Here is an 18,659-nt window from a genome sequence, read left to right as displayed (position 1 = left end):
GGTACTTTGCCAAGTGGTCTTGGCAAGTCCTGAACATGTAGTATCAGATATTAATCCTTTCTTTTTATTTGCTAGATCAGCGATGGCTTGACCTGTGGCTGGTGCAGTGGAAGCGACTGTGGTTTTCTTAGACTTCTTCCCCATTCTGCTTGAATCTATTACTTCGGAAGAATTCTGCACAGTAGTGGAAATAAGCGTAACACAGAGAATTGGTAGCGAAAACCAAATACGAGTGAGATATATTGATCAATGCATGATGAGGGATTAACTTTAAAGTGGCCGCGGATACAATCTATGAGAGGATATTTTAAGCTTACTATTTCATTAAATGGCCATTAAAACCTGCCAATCCTTTGAATGCTCATCATATCTCTTATCGGCCGCATGATTTGTTTAAGCGTGCCTTGGACGTTTTGGCGGTTGAGCGCAGGTGAATCACTGTTTGAAAGATAAGGCCTTAAATACGAATTAATCGTAATACCTCTGCTTTAACGGCTTTTTGAAGTTTGCGCTTTTGGCTTTATCGTAATCGGGTGTCGGGGAAAACTTAAATCTTTATATTGACACCTTTTGAAATCCCCGATCGCCGATAGCAATATCGCATCGCATCGCATTGGGAGTATGGGCACTTTAGAAGCATGCATGGTATATCGCCGATCGCCGATAGCGATATCGCATCGCATCGGAGTGAACGAGAGTTTATCGCATCGCATCGGATCGAAAGGCACTTTAATTATGGGAACTTATGATTGCCGATATCCGATAGCCTACTGCATGTCATCGCATCGGAGAAAACCAATGGGTCTTTAAGTTATGCCTCCTTTGTCATTGCGATATGCGATCTTGCAATTGCTTTATCGCAATGATAAAAGATTGATTATTTATATTATAAGACCAAAATTGGTTTGTCAAAAAGGTTTTTTTGTAAAGTTTTCATTTTGTTTTCGAATTTTTTTGAATAATACAAAATTGATACCAATCAAAACTAAAAGGGACCCATTTCATATGATAGTTTTGTGAATAAAAATGATATGAAATGTGGGGTTGTTGTAGAGCACAACAATTGGCGATTCGCTGGAAGAAACAGTTATCTCTGAAAAGTATGGAAATACTTAAACTTTTTCAAAATAGAGTTCTAATCAAAGGGGAAAATTCTAATATAACTAGGTATATATGCATTCCGAGTAAAATGAAACTATCTTTGCTAATTTCCTCTCTTATTTAAAATTAGATACATTCTAAGTTTTAAATAGGCCTCTATTGGTTTATAATGATAAAACAGAAAACCTTTCCAAATCAGCTTTTATAGTTAACTCGTCTGTCATAGGTAGAGCCTCTGCTGCCAGCAAACGTTCATAGTTTCGACAGGGATACCTTTTAACCATATTATTGTCCATTATCCCATCCATTTAAGAGTGTGATTAACAGAATGAATTCAAAACATGTTTTCATATTTTGTATTTCCTTTCCTTTTTCTGTTATTGCTAAGATAAAAAGCCATTGTCCTGGTTTGGTGGCCAGCTGTTTGACAATGCCATTCACTGGTAGTAATTTAACCGAACAAGCTGGCTCGTGATGAGACCCCTTGTCTTATAATTCTAAGCCATTACCCTGTTTTGGTATGCAGTAATGGTAATATCGGTTAAACTATTTCCCTATGATCATGGTAAGCAGGCTTGTAATAAGACCTCTTATCTTTTATATCAAATATTTTAGAATTACACTCTGAATAACCATAAACTTTGGTGAATGGGATGGACAATTTTCTCCTTAAGAGTAAATGGATGACAGGGTAAGAGTTGAAGATGCTGAAATTGGATTAGTTTCTGTTTTGATATTGATAACCTTTTTGTGACCAATTTGAAAACAGAAAATGATTTACAATACTTCTAAACTTTGAGAAGAGTTCACAAAAATTGAAGTGTGGTTTCGGAATGCAATTATACCTAGTTTCCTAGAAATTGTTCCTCTTATCTAAGACTTCTATTATTTTAAAAGTAAATATCATCACTACTTCTGTTGAGCAACTTTTAAGTACAGCAAAGGTCAATGGAAGATACCTTACAACTTTATTTTCTAATGGTCCTATAAACTACAAAATTCTATTAAAAAGGAGAAGGGGTTACCTTCTCAATTGAAGAATTTCTTTAAGATAAGGCCATTAACAGGGAGAGAATCTCTCAAACCTGATAAATCTTGTAATATGAAGGTCGAATAGCCTATCTTCTCATAGATCTGAAATGGCCCAAGCCACATCTTCTGGAACTTGGTGTGTTTTCCCTTGTCTTCATGGGCTTTGTCCCATTTCAGAACTAAATCACCGACTTGAAATTGTTTTGAACCGGATGAGACTGAATCAAAGGATGACTTGATGATTTGCTGATGTTTTGCATGAATAACCTTGGCTTTTTCTCTTTCCTCTTCTAATTTTAGAATTCGGTCATGTCTAAGTTGAATAGAAGAAGAAGGGCTTTCCTCAATAAACTAAACTAGGGCTAGAGAAGGAAGGACAATATTTGTTGGTAGCACTGCTTCTTTTCCATACACGAGATTGAACGGAGAAGATCCTATGGAAGCCTTCTGCGTTATCCTATCAGCCCATAGTGCAAATATTAAGGATTTGTGCCATGTTTTATGATTCTGTTCGATAGTTCGCTTAATAATTTTAATCATATTTTTATTTGTAGACTCTGCTAAACCATTACCCTAAGGATAGTAATTAGCAGAATATTTCAATTTAAATCCCCTTTTAATAGTGAAATCAAACATAGCATTTCCTGAAAAGTAAGATGCATTATCAAAAACAAGAGCATTTGGGACACCAAACCTGGTAATGATGAATTGATCTATGAATTCAATGATTGCCTCAGAATTTGTTGTCTTCAAAGGAATTGCTTCAACCCATTTAGTAAAATAATCAGTGGTAGTAAGGATATACTTATGCTGTTTGGAAGAATGAGGAGTAATTTCCCCAATGATATCCAATCCCCATTTCTCAAATGGCTGTTCAATGTTGACTGGTTGCAAAGGGAAAGCTGGTTTTCTTTGCCTTCCACTAGAAGTTTGACAATTTCGGCATTTCCTTACATATTCATGAGCATCTCTAAACAGAGTGGGCCAGTAATATCCAGCATGAATGATTTTATGGGCTGTTGTATCAACTCCAAAATGTCCTCCTGCTGGTCCATCATGTAATTCTTGCAAGACCTTTTGTGCTTCAGGTTTTTCTAGGCATCTTAATAAGATTGAATCATAATTTTGCCTAAAAAGCACATCATCAATAATTGTGAATTTTTTTGCTTTTAATCTAATGGCCCTTTTGTTTTTGTAAGACAGGTTAGGAGGTGCATACCCATTTTTCAAATAAAAGATTAAGTCAGCATATTGTGATTCCGAATCAGTAATACTTATCTGGTTGATTTCTTCGGTTTGATCTGTATCACCTGATTCTGGAATGTTGGATGCTCCTGCCAATAACCTGCAAAAACCTTGGCCTCTAACAATCTTTGCTGGTTTAATTTCTAAATCATATTCTTGAAGTGCTGTAACCCAGTTTGCCCTTTTTTCACCTAGTTCTCTTTGGATTAATAGTTGCCTTACTGCAGGGAAAGGAACTATAACTTTTGTATGGGCTTTTAAAAGGAAGGGTCTGTAATGTTTGACAGCTTTATATACAACAAAGGCTTGTTTTTCTACCTCGGAGTAATTCAATTCAGCACCCTGAAGATTTGAACTATAGAATGAAATCGGTGCTTCCAAATTGTGATCGTTGATCTGTGTAAGTACTGCTGCATAAGATAAATCGGATGCGATAGTATACAGTGTGAAATGATTAGAAAAATTGGGGGTATTTAAGGCGGGGGCATTAATTATTGATTGTTTGACTACATCAAACGTTTCCTTTTCTGCTGATCCCCACTTAAAGACTGAATTTTTCTTAATCATAGTTTGAAGTGGCAAAATGATTTGAGAAAAGTCTGGAACAAATCTTTTGACAAAATTGATTTGGCCTAAAAATGACTGCATGGATTTTTTATTATGAGGGAAAGGCATTTCAGAGATTTCTTTGATCCTATTGAGATCAATATAAATGCCATCTTTAGACACAATAAAGCCTAAGAGCTTTCCTTGGTCAAGAGCGAAGAAAGATTTTTTAGGGTTAAGTGAAATACCATATTTTTTGCAGCGTTGAAAGATTTGATTTAAATCATGCAAATGATTGGACTTCTCCTTAGAAAATACAGTAATATCGTCTAGGTAGACGACTACTGTTCTGTTAATCAACCCTTTAAAAGCTATATCCATCATTCTTTGGAACGTCGCTCCTGCATTAATAAGTCCGAAAGGCATTTTCTGATACGCATATGTTCCCCATTTTGTTCTGAATGTGGTTTTGAGTTGGTCATCAGGATGGACCAAAACTTGGTTATATCCTGAGAAACCATCTAGAAAGGACATTAACTCAGAGCCTGCTACTGATTGGAGTATCTGCTCCATAGTAGGTAATGGGAAATTATCTTTTAAGCTCGCCTTGTTCAAATTTATGAAATCTATAAAAATCCTAATGTCGCCATTTTTCTTTCTGACTGGCACCATATTGGAGACCCAGTTTGAGTGCCGAACGAGAAAAATAATCTTAGCTTTCAAGAGTTTATTAAGTTCAGATTTTATTTGACTCTTTAAGTTCGGATGTATTTTTCTCAACTTCTGCTGAATTGGTTTCTGTTCGGGAAGCATTGGAATGGTATGCTGGATGATGGATGTATCATATGTTTTTAAATCATCATATTTCCAAGCAAAAACATGTTTATTCTTCCGTAACAGTTTAATGAATGCTTCCTTTTCTTCCAAGGAAAGTCCTAATCCTAAATTAATGTTTTGAGGAGTTTGCTCAGTGCCAAGGTTTATCAATTCAAACCTTAAGGTAGAACTTTGGAGCTTTGTATTAGTCACAGGTTTAAACCTGTCTTTAATATCATAAAGATCCTCAAGCTTCACCACAGGCTTAGGGATTGAATTCTCCTCGGGTTTACCTCTCATTTGATGGTCATGCTCGTTTTCCTCGATGATTTGATCATCATAGGACTTTTCGGAAGTTAAAAACTGTAAAATGTCTTCATCATGGTTGAATACTCTCCAATTAGTTACATTGTCGGGAATTGATGGCCTAAAAAGCAATTCTACTGAAAATCTATCTGGGCTATAGTCTTCGGAAGGTAGGAGCTTGGAAGCAACATTGGCTAGCAGGTCGGCTACCGAATTTTGAGACCCGGGAATAGAAGAAATATTGAATGCCGAAAAGTGGGAGGTGAGTTCTTGTACTAGTGATTGATAATGTTTGAGATGGGTGGAAAGACAATGAATTGTATTCCTTACCTGTTTGATAACAATTTCAGAATCTCCAAACACTTTCAAATATTGGACCTTGAGGCCAATCGCTTTATATAGTCCTTGGACTAAGGCTTCATACTCTGCTGTATTATTTGTGCATTCAAACTCTAACCTACAGGACAGCATTGTTTTTTCTCCTTGTGGACTAACCAAAATACATCCTGCTCCTGAGCCCTCACTAGATTTGGAACCATTGAAATATAACGACCAAAATAAAGAAGTATTAACAATTTTATTTACAGTTTTCTCAGTATCATTGAAACATCTTGACCTATCTATTTGTGAATAATTTTCGATCTGAGATGTAAAATGGTTTACTGAGAAAGGGGATGGTTGGGCAGCGAAGTTGCCAAAGAATGACTCTGATGAATAATTCCCCAAAATGTTGTTATTAAATGCTATTGGTTGGTTTTCTTGTTCAAATTCAGTAACTGTATGGGTCATATGCTTTTCCCGATCGATTCTTATTTGATTTGGCTTACCGTTATAGGGAAGCCACATATGTGACCAATCGGTAGAAATATACCCATGTAGTTTTTCAGACCAATCCCTACTCAAGATCAAACCATAAAATTCAGGTATATCGGTGATCAAGATATCAATCCTTTGTACAACTCTGGGATCAGTAGATAGCCTGATAGTTACGGAGTTGATTTCTCCCAAAACCTGTACTTTAGTCTTGTCCAACTGTACAATATGAATGGCAGACTTCTGGGGTTCAATGTTCAGTTTGGAACAAACTGAAGCTGGCATTATGTTAGAAGATGCCCCTGAGTCAATCAAGCAGTTGTGCAGGTTTCTATTGTAGATTTCATAGGTTAGAAGGAAAGGTGGAGTATGAGAATTTGATCTATCTCCAATCAGAACCGCATTAGTAGCTTCAACCATACTAGGAGGTGGTTGTCCTGAATCATTTGCAGCTTTAGCACTGGGAAGAGGTGAAGTAGGAACATCATTTAATTCTTTGAGAAGCAATTTTTGCTGATGTTTCAATTTACTAAGTTCAAACATGGTAATGTTTGCCTTAGTCTTTTTCATGTCATCAACAATATTGTAATCCATTGAATCGGATACTACCAAAGTTTTAGATGTTGAAGGAGTATTTGAGGTTGAAGGTTGGTTTTGTGGAATTGTTACAGGTGGCTTCTTCGGGGGTACCTTTTCCTTTGTTGTAGCAGCACCTGCACTTCTTTTCTTCGAAGTTGTCTGAACAGGTTCGGAGGTACCTTTACTCCTGGTAGTGACAGGAAACGCTTCTTCTTCGTTTTCTGTATCGGAGTTAGGTAATATAAAATCCCACATTCCATGACATTCAACAACTTCCTCTTCTTCATCAGTTGGTGTAGATGTTTCTTCTTCTCCTTCTTCAAGATCTGAATCTGCATTTGATATAACATTTGGTGGTTTTGATTCAGTTTTATTATAATTTCTAAAGGGTCTTTTGGTTGAGGTTTCGGCTACTTGTTTTTTGATTTCAACCATTTCATTAGACATAGTCTTGAGGACCTTTTGAAGACCTTCCATGTCATATGGATCTTTAGGGGTTTTCTTCTTTGAATCATCTTTAAAAGAAACTTTTTTGGTTTTTCTATCTTCAAGAGCAACTTTCTTCTCTAGAGCATTAATACGTTTCTGCACAGCAATTGCTTCTTTCATGTTTTCAGCTAAAGTTGGTTTTCCAGCCCTGTCTACAAAAATAGCTATATTGTCAGGTAGGGCAGTTATATGCCACTCGCTTCGGATTTGCTCACTTGGTTTGGAGGCCGTTGGGATTTTATTCAAGAGTTTATTGAATCGTGCATTAAATTCTTTAATTGGTTCCCTATGCTCTATCCTAAGATTGGAGAGATCATTTATTAGTGTAGCCAACGACCTATCATCTCCATACTTAGTAAGAAACTGTTCTTGGCAAGTCGTCCAACTGGTAATGGAACCAAAAGGTAAAGAAAAATACCAGGATCCTGCTGATCCTTGCAAAGTATAAAGGAAAAGCCTAACGACAACATCTTGCTCTGTTACTCCCTTCAAGTTAAGTGCCAACATGAAGTTATTAATATGTTCCTCAGCTTGTGTTCCATCATCTGGATTAAACTTGGGTAGCCATTTTTCAGGAGCATCAGGTAATGCATGCAATGGTGCAGGCATGTTGACTGCACCAGGCCTAGTCCATGGATCTGCCATCATAACACTAGTAGTAGATGATACTACTATTGAAATTCCAGATGTCTGGGAAGGAATTGATGTTGTGGAGTGAGCAGGTTGGGATGTTGAAGTTCCTAATCCCTGATGAACAACAATATGTAATGGGGGAGTGGATGGTTGACTTCGCGCTGGGGAAGATGAGATGGAGGATGTGGATGAAAGTGTTTCACTATCAGATCCTTTAGTGTTTTTCTTCGCTTTTTTCCTTTTGGGTAAAGGGAACTCAGTAGGTTCAATACCGAGCTTTCCACTCTGAAGTCTGGTGAGAGGGTGAGGTAAATTGAACAGCGAAGTCGCACTGCTTTGCGATACCTCAGATTTCTGTGGTGAAATCGAGAAGCTCTGAAGTTTGTGGATCAGAGACTGAACTTCAGGGGATTCAAGACTTAGCTGTTATGGAGTATGATGGGTTTGAGCAGTGGTAGTTGATTCCTCTTCTTCTTGTTTGGATACTGGAGAACCAGCATGCAATTGGGAAGTATGAGGTGATGCGGAGGAAGAATTACTCTTAGAATGGCCTGCAGATTTAGGTTTGCTTGCCATTCACAGTTGAGGCCCTCCTTCTAGCGCCAAAATGTTGATGCCCCGAAAATCGTTGTATCAACATTGGGGGATAACCACCCAGTCCGGACCATAATACAGCTCCTTTTCCATTTGGAATGGTGGCTCCGACTGGGGATAATGGGACCAGTTTCCCAGCAATGAATAAACAGAATGAATGAATGATTGATTGACTAATCTAATGATAGGCGAATAACTTAATTTATCAGCGAAATAAAAAGAATTACTACTAATCCCGGGAACTATTGTACTTTGAAGTGTAGCGCTTGATGATCTATGTTTATTAACAGGCATGTAGATGACTCCATCTAATAAACATGGACATTTACTCATTCAAGGATTACTTTGCTTAAATAGTTAAACAAGGTGATTAACGCAATATTGCTACACTCATCATTTATATCATCAATACATATATGATCAAAAGAAAAGCATTACCATAAACATCCAATAGTGGAGGGAATAAAGAAATGTTGTTAAAACACATACATATATTCGATAATAGCAAAGGCGATCAAATAACAATTCATATAAAAAGAATGGATTCAGACATAGATAATAGTACCATATGAGCTGCGAGTCACTCTCCAATATCAATTGCTATTTGAAATTCTTCCTCTAACGCAGAAATACTTTCAAACAAAGACAATAGTGCACATTTGCATAAAAGCTTCTTTGCCAAAATCAGAATGATTGGTCCAGTTTTATAAAAGAATATGCCTGAAGTACAGTAGTGCAACTTCAGGTTTTAAGTCAAGTACAAAACTTTACGACCCTTTCTAAAAACATGAAAGGGTCTATAAATACTGAATTAAACTAACTATCTATGAAACTGAAATCCTACTTAATTGGTATCTAATGATCTTGAATATCTCCTTTTCAGCAACCTGGTAGTCGGCGGCATGAATCATCAAGTAGGCTGTTTGCCTTTAAACTTGAGCTGACTTATCGCAAGCATTGGCTCCACTTTGAGCGGTCTGTTAAGGCGAGAGTTAAGCTGGGCGGCATAGGTGGCATCCTGAATATCGGGGATAATATACCCGATTGCATCTGTAAGGCATTTGAGGGCTGCTCTTTGACTGTGTGGTTTTACCAAGAAGAACCAATAGGTGTCCCATGTTAAACTGTTAATTCCAGCAATTAATCTCCTCTTTTCCTCTAGATCTGGATAACATGACTGCTCCAATGTTTTCACCGCTGTCAATTTACCTGGAGTGCATTGGGAAATCATGTTTGACAAGTAGAGAGTATTATTAACCAATTCAACCAAATTACTTGTGGTTGATTTGCATCTTGAAATTGCCCTCTCTGCTTTCATTAACTAGGACTGCCATTCTGTAAACAATATTTCTTTATGTGACTCTAAAATTCTTGGTAAATTTGCCGCTTGTCCCTGATCGGTATCTTGCCAGTCAAGAAATTCAGTTAATGTTTCTTCAGCTTGATCCAATTCTGTTCTAGCCTTTTCTGTTTGTTTACTTATTGATGCCGTCAATTCGCATGGTGGTTCCGACTGGGCGATTTGTTGACATAGAAGCTTGATTTGTGTTATTAATGCATTATTTATCTGTAATGCTTCTAATTTGAATTCGGCTATCTGTGGAACGCCCTTTGTCTTCTCAAGCTGTGCTGATAGTTGAGCAATCTGCTCATCTTTAGACTTCAGCATTTGTTCATTTGCTGCCCTCAGTTGTGCCAAGGCTTCAGACAACTCTTTCTGCTTCTGGATTGCGCTGTGATCAATCCTCTGTTTCTATTCCCGCAATTGTTGAGTTAATTGATTATTTATTTGTTGTTTTGTTAACAATTGCTATTCTGCCTGCTCCGCTTTCTGCTGTGCTTCTGTTAGCTGTGCTTGAAATAAAAAGATTTCCTGGTCTTTTGTTTTTAATAAAAGACTCACCTCTGATGCCTTGTCTATTGTTGCTGCCGAATAGGCTCCAGCATATTGTGATAGTTTCGTTAGGTCATCAGAGGGGTCAAATTCCTCCTTCCAAACCACATTTCCTGTGACCGTTTGTTCTGGGAAAAGGGAAGGTTGATCAGTCCTTCTTCTCTTCCTCTGTCGTTTTACCACAGCTTTGTGCCTTGGGCTATAGAAGACATCCAAGGGAGGAATTTCTTCTATCTGCAAAATAATTTGATCGGAGGGTCCTTTGGGATTATTTCTACTTCCTTTGAACTGGGTAGGCCGCTGGTTCCACTTGGAACCTGTTGTGAAGTGGTTTCCCGTGTATCTGTCGCTTTCGAAGTTTCAGTGTCCTTTGAACATTCAAGACTACTGATAATTGAATCAAATTGCTGCCATTCCTGGAGCAATTTGGGATCAATTTGAGTATCCACATTCACCTCTATGTTGCTCTGTTTCTGCTCTTTAGTCTGGGTTTCCTCTCGCACCTTCTCCTGTTCTTTTGTTGTAACCAGCGGTTCCTTTGAATGTTGCTGTTCAGGCTCACTTGGTCTTGTTGCTGGGGTTGTTGCTAACAGATCTAGAGGCAGAGTTTGCAACCTCTGTTCTCTAAGTCTGTTGACTTCAACTAACCCTTCATCTTTGTATTCCATTATGGCCAGTGATCTAACTTGATACATTGATTCAGCCGAGGAGAACAGTTCATCAAATTTATCTTCTATATGATCAAACTTTGTCAATTTGGCCTGTTCAAGAGCATTATAGGCGACTTTGTTGGGATCAAATCGCCTGTTAGGGAGAGTCGCTAGAGTTAATGATTTCATCTTCGTAGCTTATTTTTCTACATATTTGAAATCATGCAAAGTGTAGACACCACATCTCAGAGGAAAGGAGGGCCAGACCTGCTTCTTATTTTACTTGAGAGTTTGTGTAACTCCTTCGGCAATAATCTGATAGGCTATCTCCCTTGCCAGCAGTTTATAAGGTATGTACAAAGGAAGAACATGAGGTTCGGCTTGGCTGCCGAAAATTCTTACATAAGTAAATTTCTCCTCTCCGAACCATCTTCCTATTGATGTTAAATCAATCCCTGCTTGGTAAGAAATTTTGGGAGCAGGTTTATTAAAAATAGAATAATGAATGGGTAACATGAAGCCGTTGCAGACTTGGTACAAATGGTGCTTATAGGAAGTCTTCCACAATTTCTGATGGTATATGTGAATAGGCGTGGGGTCTTGTGGAGTCCACCTCCAGCTGAGTACAGGAAACTCAGAATTAAAACATAGGGTATCTAGTATATAAGCACTGTAGTAGAATGGGGGAATAATCCTTTCTGAGACGGAAGTTTTAGTTCTAAAACTAAGAACTGTGGTCGCTAGCTTATCTGATAGTATGGTTGCCCAATCCATTATCTCACTATTACATGCCACTTCCATCAAGGGAACCATTTCTATAGTGAAATTAGCGGAATCGTGCAACCCCCACAATCTACACATCATTATCCCAGCATAACAATACGGAGAACATAGAGAATCAACAGAGTACTTACCGGAAGTTTCATGCTTGTGTTTCACCGGATTTTGCCTCCATTCCCGAATGGGTTCGGATTTAGTTTCGTTCTCATTTTGGAATTTCTCCAGAAATGCCTTGTTGTACTTCTTCTCTGGCTCAGGAAAATGATACATTTGCCTCAAATCATCAGCCTTGAATGAACCAAAGATTCTCCCATCTCTGGTGCAGAAAGTTCTGTCTGTGATTGGGATTTCCTCAATTGCCCACTTTACTACATCAGTATATGGGAGAATTTTTTCCCGAGCCGCTATCCGATGAAGGAAAGAGTCGGCCAAGTCTTTCAAAGTACCATCAGATTTTCTACTGGAACCCGCTGTAGCTTGTACTGCTGTCACCTTTGGTTCTTCAGCTTCGATCAAATTATAGGTACTTTGCCAAGTGGTCTTGGCAAGTCCTGAACATGTAGTATCAGATATTAATGCTTTCTTTTTATTTGCTGGATCAACGACGGCTTGTCCTGTGGCTGTTGCAGTGGAAGCGACTGTGGTTTTCTTAGACTTCTTCCCCATTCTTCTTGAATCTATTACTTCGGAAGAATTCTGCACAGTAGTGGAAATAAGCATAACACAGAGAATTGGTAGCGAAAACCAAATACGAGTGAGATATATTGATCAATGCATGATGAGGGATTAACTTTAAAGTTGCCGCGGATACAATCTATGAGATGATTTTTTAAGCTTACTATTTCATTAAATGGCCATTAAAACCTACCAATCCTTTGAATGCTCATCATATCTCTTATCGGCCGCATGATTTGTTTAAGCGTGCCTTGGACGTTTTGGCGGTTGAGCGCAGGTGAATCACTGTTTAAAAAATAAGGCCTTAAATACGAATTAATCGTAATACCTCTGCTTTAACGGCTTTTTGAAGTTTGCGCTTTTGGCTTTATCGCAATCGGGTGTCGGGGAAAACTTAAATCTTTATATTGACACCTTTTGAAATCCCCGATTGCCGATAGCGATATCGCATCGCATCGCATTGGGAGTATGGGCACTTTAGAAGCATGCATGGTATATCGCCGATCGCCGATAGCGATATCGCATCGCATCGGATCAAAAGGCACTTTAATTATGGGAACTTATGATTGCCGATATCCGATAGCCTACTGCATGTCATTGCATCGGAGAAAACCAATGGGTCTTTAAGTTATGCCTCCTTTGTCATTGCGATATGCGATCTTGCGATTGCTTTATCGCAATGATAAAAGATTGATTATTTATATTATAAGACCAAAATTGGTTTGTCAAAAAGGTTTTTTTGTAAAGTTTTCATTTTGTTTTCGAACCTTTTTGAATAATACAAAATTGATACCAATCAAAACTAAAAGGGACCCATTTTATATGATAGTTTTGTGAATAAAAATGATATGAAATGGGGGGTTGTTGTAGAGCACAACAGGATGGCCAAGCCCAAGGAAAAGAAGATTTCTATGAAGGAGACCAAGGTTTAGAAGCTGAACATGACACCAATCTTCATTATTTCCATCAATATAATTACATCCCTGCAAGAAATGACAATGGAGCTGCAAACATACGAGTTCTCTCTACAAGAATACTAATAAAAATCAACCCCTAGAGGAAAATTCGACTTGGTACTTATAAAAAATAATTAGGAATCATCCCCATGAAAGGAGGAAGCTTTCCCCACCAAAATACCTTGATTAGTGGATCTGGTTTCCAATACTAGGAATCTGCATTAAATGGCAAGGAACACATTCCTAGATTTTCTCAATCATTGGAGTTCCACAATCTGTGCCATAATTCCAGAATATCTTGTTGATTTATTATCTAATATTGATCCTCCTATAGTAGGGAGAAGGTCCCTAGATTACCTCCTCCCCAAAATCTTCATAATCTGCCCAATATTCACACAATATTCCACAAAAATAAATAATATTAGGCACAAATATGTAATTATCCATAAACCTTCCTAATGAACATATTAAAGTTAAAAATACATTATCTAATGCAAAAGAGAGGTTTAATGTGCTGAAGGATGGTTAGATGGGCCTTAATTTATGTTTAATTTAGAGGCATGGGCCTTAATTTGTGTCTAATGTAGAGGCCCATCATTGCCATTAAGGGCGAAGTTGAAACATTTCAGAAAGCTAGCTTTATTTATCCTATCCCATTGATAGATTGGGTTTCCAACATCGTTCCAGTAACTAAGAAACAAGGAACCATACGAGTCTATGTTGACTATCGAGATATCAATCGAGCCTGTCCTAAGGATAATTACTCTACTTCCTTTATCGACCAGATTATCGATTAATGTGCTGGGAGTGAAATTTTCTCCTTTATGGATGGATTCTATGGATATAATCAGATTAATATCCTTCCTGCTAATCAACACAAGACTACCTTTATCTGTCCTTGGGGGACTTTCTCCTACAAAAAGCTTCCTTTTGGCTTGAAAAATGCTAGTGCAACCTTCCAACGGGCCATGTCTTATGCTTTCCATGATATTAAAAATATCGTTCAGCCATATCTCAATGATTTACCCACGCATTCGCTTAAACGTCAAGACCATCCAGCTCACCTTCACACGATTTTTCTTCACTATCGACACTACAATATCTGATTGAATCCTCATAAGTGTGTCTTTTGCATTGAATCTGGTTATCTCTTAGGCTTCATAGTCTCCAAAGAAGGCATCCACATTGATCCTCTCAAGGTGGAGGCCATTGTCAATTTTCCACCTCCATCTTCCTTACATCAACTTTAGAGTTTACAGGGAAAGGAAAACTTTCTTCGTCGTTTCATCCCAAATTATGCCGAGCTTGCCAAGGGTTTTACTCACCTTCTGAAGAAAGGAGTCCCATTCATTTGAGATGACATTGCTCCGAAGTTCTTGATGCTTTAAAGGCCTCACTCATTAACGCACCTTTGTTGCATCCTTCAAATTACCATCGCGATTATCTCCTGTACTTGGCCGCCGATGACAATACCATTGTTATGATGTTGGTTCAGGATGATGACAATATAAATGAGCATGTTATATACTACTTGAGTCATAACCTTTTTGATGCTGAGACTTGATATGCTCATGTAGAAAAGTTGGCATTGGCAGTAGTTCATGTTGTCCAATGTTTTCGTCACTATATTCTCTTACGCAAAATTGTAGTGATATCTGATTGCAACCCCATGACCTATATTCTGTCTCATTAGTTTCTTGGGGGAAAATACTCCAAATGGATTGTCATCCTGCAGGAGTTTGACTTAGAGTTCACTAAAGCTAAGTCGAAGAAATCACTTGTTTTTGCTGAATTAATTTGTGACCTTCCCTCTGCAAACACAACTGTTGTATCTGATGAGATGATTCCTGATGAATCTCTCTTCCTTATTAGCACCCATGATCCATGGTATGGAGATATCATCATATATCTCCAAACTGAGACCTTTTGATCAGAGTTATCTTGCTCTGAGTGGCGTCGAATCCGGTACCAGTCCCAACCCTATCGCATTTTTGGGGATACCTTAGACCACCTTGGTGTGGATTCAGTCCATCGATGATGTCTGATGCATGAAGAAGTTGAGAAAACTTTGAATGATTGCCACTCTAGAGATTGTGACAGTCAAATGTCAGCATATGCCACCACTCAAAAGATCCTCCGCGCCGGTTATTTTTGACCCTCTATTTTCAAATATTGCATTCTTGCGGTCCAAAATTGCCATGCTTGCCAGATTTACAACTGGAAGCAACAAACCCCACCTGCTCCTTTACACCCAGTTATCACCGTTGGCCCATTTTCTAAATGGGGCATTGATTTTATGACTTGTAACCCTCACTCGGCTGGGGGAAATGGATACATCATTGTAGCTATAGATTATTTCACAATACGGGTCGAGGCGATGCCTACCTACAATGTTGACGGTGACACTGCTGCTTTTTTTTTATTCAACCACGTCATAGCTCGGTTCGGTGTACCGTAAGCCATAGTCACCGACTATGGCTCCCATTTCTGAAATCACATAATGATAGAACTCACTGCTCTGTTGGGCTTACGCCATGATAGCTCAACTCCGTATTATCCACAGGCTAATGGCCAAGTTGTAGATATTAACAAAGTTTTGGTCCCAATGCTTCAACGAACCATTGGGATGCATAAAAATAACTGACATCTCATGATTTTTGCGACATTATGGGCATATCGAACTGTTGCCAAAATGGGGACCAGATTCACACCTTTTCAACTGGTTTATGGTCTGGAAGCCACCATACCTATCGAATGTGAAATCCCATCTTTAAAACTAGGTGTCAAATTACTCCCTGGTACTTCACCTTAGAACCTCTGGATGAGACTCGTTGAATTTCCGCATTGGTAACTGAGACTCAGAAAAAATGAGTTAAAGCTCTATGACAAAACTGTGACCCCTCTTGCATATGCAAAAGGTGATTTAGTCCTATTATATGATCAAACTAATGAACAATTAGGGGCCAAGAAATTCGAACCTATGTGGCATGTAACCTATATCGTTAAACATGTATTACAAAAGGGCGCGTACAAGTTGGTTGACTATGATGGCAATCAATTGTCTGAGCCCCGTAATAGGCTCTACCTCAAAAACTATTATGCCTAGATTTTGCATAGATACCTTGTACATTAGTGTGTGTTTCATTAGTGTGCAATTTTTGGTATGAATGTTTGCATTTTTGCGAACATGTTTTCCCTGCTTACCGTGTGTTCCACTTGGTTTGCAAATGTCGACAAACCTTCTTCCTCATATCGATTTCACTGATGGTGCTTGCCGTAGGACACAGAATCTCTCTTCCACTGCATGGGCACTCTATGCTCCCAATGGTGAGTTAGTGAGTTTATAGGGCATATGTCTAGCTCGTACAACTAACAATATTGCCAAATATAGTGCAGTTGTCAAACTATTATTGGAAGCTATTGCTCTTGGTATTATGGCATCAATTGTTAAACTTGACTGGAAACTTATTGTATTAAAGTTAAACGAGCATTATTCTGTCAGAAACCCTAATATTTTAAGGATGTACTTATGTGTTCGTCCTTGGAAAGAAATTTTGATTACATTATCTATCAACATATTCCAAGACATCTAAATACATTAACAAAAACATTGGCAAATCATGTATTATATATTCATCTGTGACGCATGTAAAAAGAAAATCATCACATCGTAGGAACAATATATAAAACAGGTGAAACATGCATATATATATATATATATAGAGTTTTCAAAATGTCAGTAACATCAAAAAATTAAAATATGTGTTCTAAGACACATGGCTTCTCGAGCCTACATAAGTGCAGAAAATGAAAACTAGAGATATGGCTATCTGCTGACATGGTGTTCATGGTAGCATGAAACAACTCTGATAACTTGGTTCTAGCTGATACTCCTATGGTATGCCTCTGGTATTGCAGTGGCACCTCATTAATAGACGCATACTTTGGAATGCCTCTTGTCAAGGCTTCTAGGTTGCATTCCATCTCTATTATCGGATCAAATCCCTCCTCATAGGGTGCATCCTCGATCTTCCGAGCCACCCTTCTAGCTATCGGAGAAACCCCTGGAGGTCTCTCTAGTCCAACATCTACAAAAATCATAAGTCTCAAATCTCAGTTCACATAAAACAAAAACATCAGAAAACTTGGATATATATATATATATATATATATATATATAGATATATATAGATATATATATATAGTTTTTTACCTGAATCAGTCCACTGTGTGCCAGGTGGAAGTGGGAGGTTGGGATCTCCCCGGAAATATGTACCGACATAAGCCCAATCATCTACCATGATGAGTTGCTGTCACAACCATCCAAAGAATGCTGGGGGAAATATATCTGTTGACCACCTCCATGACGAGGCATCAACTCACACCACCTCAACAGTCGTGGTGGGTCTTGGAGCCTCCATCTCTATCCACTAATAGCTGAATAATGGTACATGTTCTAGGAAGAATGTCACCAAGATCGATCCATAGCTGAATTGTTTCAATCTCCCTATCTTGCATTTAGTGAGTTGGTCTTTCATGTTTACCAACAAACCTTCGCACTAGTTAAATACTATAGGACCAAGACAGTTTATTGCATACTGGAAGTGAGACTTAGTTGCTTCATGCAGGGCCAGAGCTCCACCTATTCAATCCATGGTATGAAGAATCGTTCTCAGCGGGAGATTTGTGATAGTTTTTATATCTATTTTTCCACTCTTTGTTTTTCGAGAGCCTGGGCAATGTATTGCTATCAACATATCTGTAATCTCTAACCTAGTATGAGAACCAGACAACTAAATTCATTGTCCTCTTTTGGAAAAACCTGTAATGAAATAGATGTCTGCAATATCTATCTCGAGTTCTTGGTCTCCTATGATAAACATTTGGCAATCTACATCCCACCATCAAACTAAATGTTACAGTAATTCCATTTGGGTCCTAATCCTAGGGATACAAAATAATTTCAGTAGTTCACATGCCCGAAGGGCCCCTATGCAATTTGGATCTTCGGCTGCTTTATGGTCTTTTGCTTCATGACCTCTTTCCTTCCATTCAATCACCATTTTTCAGTGAAACACTTGTGAAACATCCATCAACAAAGTTTTTATTAGCTTCTATGGAAGAAAATTTGAAAACCAATCATTCATATTGGAGGTTTTGAATTTTTTTATGCCACAGTGCCAGTGCGTCTATTTCCAATTTTTTCCGCGCTTCCAGCTTGATGGTACCGTTGAGCTCAGGGAGAGCAATGCGGGTTCGATGGGTAAAACTTGCGTTGATCACCCTCGATATAATTTTTTTGAGCCCTCCTTACTACCTACTCTAAGGATGAAATCACTTAAAACATAATCAAAATGCAGAGGCAGGACATATCTCTTACTTGCATCAAACATATTATCGAACAATGTCCTGGATTGGTCACACTCCTCGCCTGAAGATTGTGGAAATTTGGGGTAAAAAGTGCTCTCCAAATTGCTAAATGACAAATGGTAAATTTTTTTATACTTTATGAGTTTATATAAAATTTTAAAGATATTTTTACCATTTAGG

General features: G+C 38.2%; 1 protein-coding gene across 1 annotated transcript in view; it reads right to left on the bottom strand.

Moving 5' to 3' along the window:
• The window catches only part of LOC149218825 (uncharacterized), a 37,593-nt gene extending 20,183 nt beyond the window's left edge, over window positions 1-17,410 (bottom strand). The window contains exons 1-2 of the mRNA XM_089386642.1: window positions 17,323-17,410; window positions 17,053-17,197 (exon numbers count right to left, since the gene is read on the bottom strand). Of these exons, the coding sequence (XP_089242768.1) occupies window positions 17,053-17,197; window positions 17,323-17,410 (233 nt within the window). The remainder of the gene's footprint in view (window positions 1-17,052; window positions 17,198-17,322) is intronic.
• Window positions 17,411-18,659: the final 1,249 nt, after the last annotated feature.

This window comes from Pinus tabuliformis, chromosome Q, assembly GCF_031772625.1.
Source record: "Pinus tabuliformis cultivar Carrire ecotype Pingquan chromosome Q, CPIR1, whole genome shotgun sequence".
Lineage (NCBI taxonomy): Eukaryota > Viridiplantae > Streptophyta > Pinopsida > Pinales > Pinaceae > Pinus > Pinus tabuliformis.
Note: the sequence above shows the minus strand (reverse complement) of the source record. Positions and strands in the feature narration are given on the sequence as shown.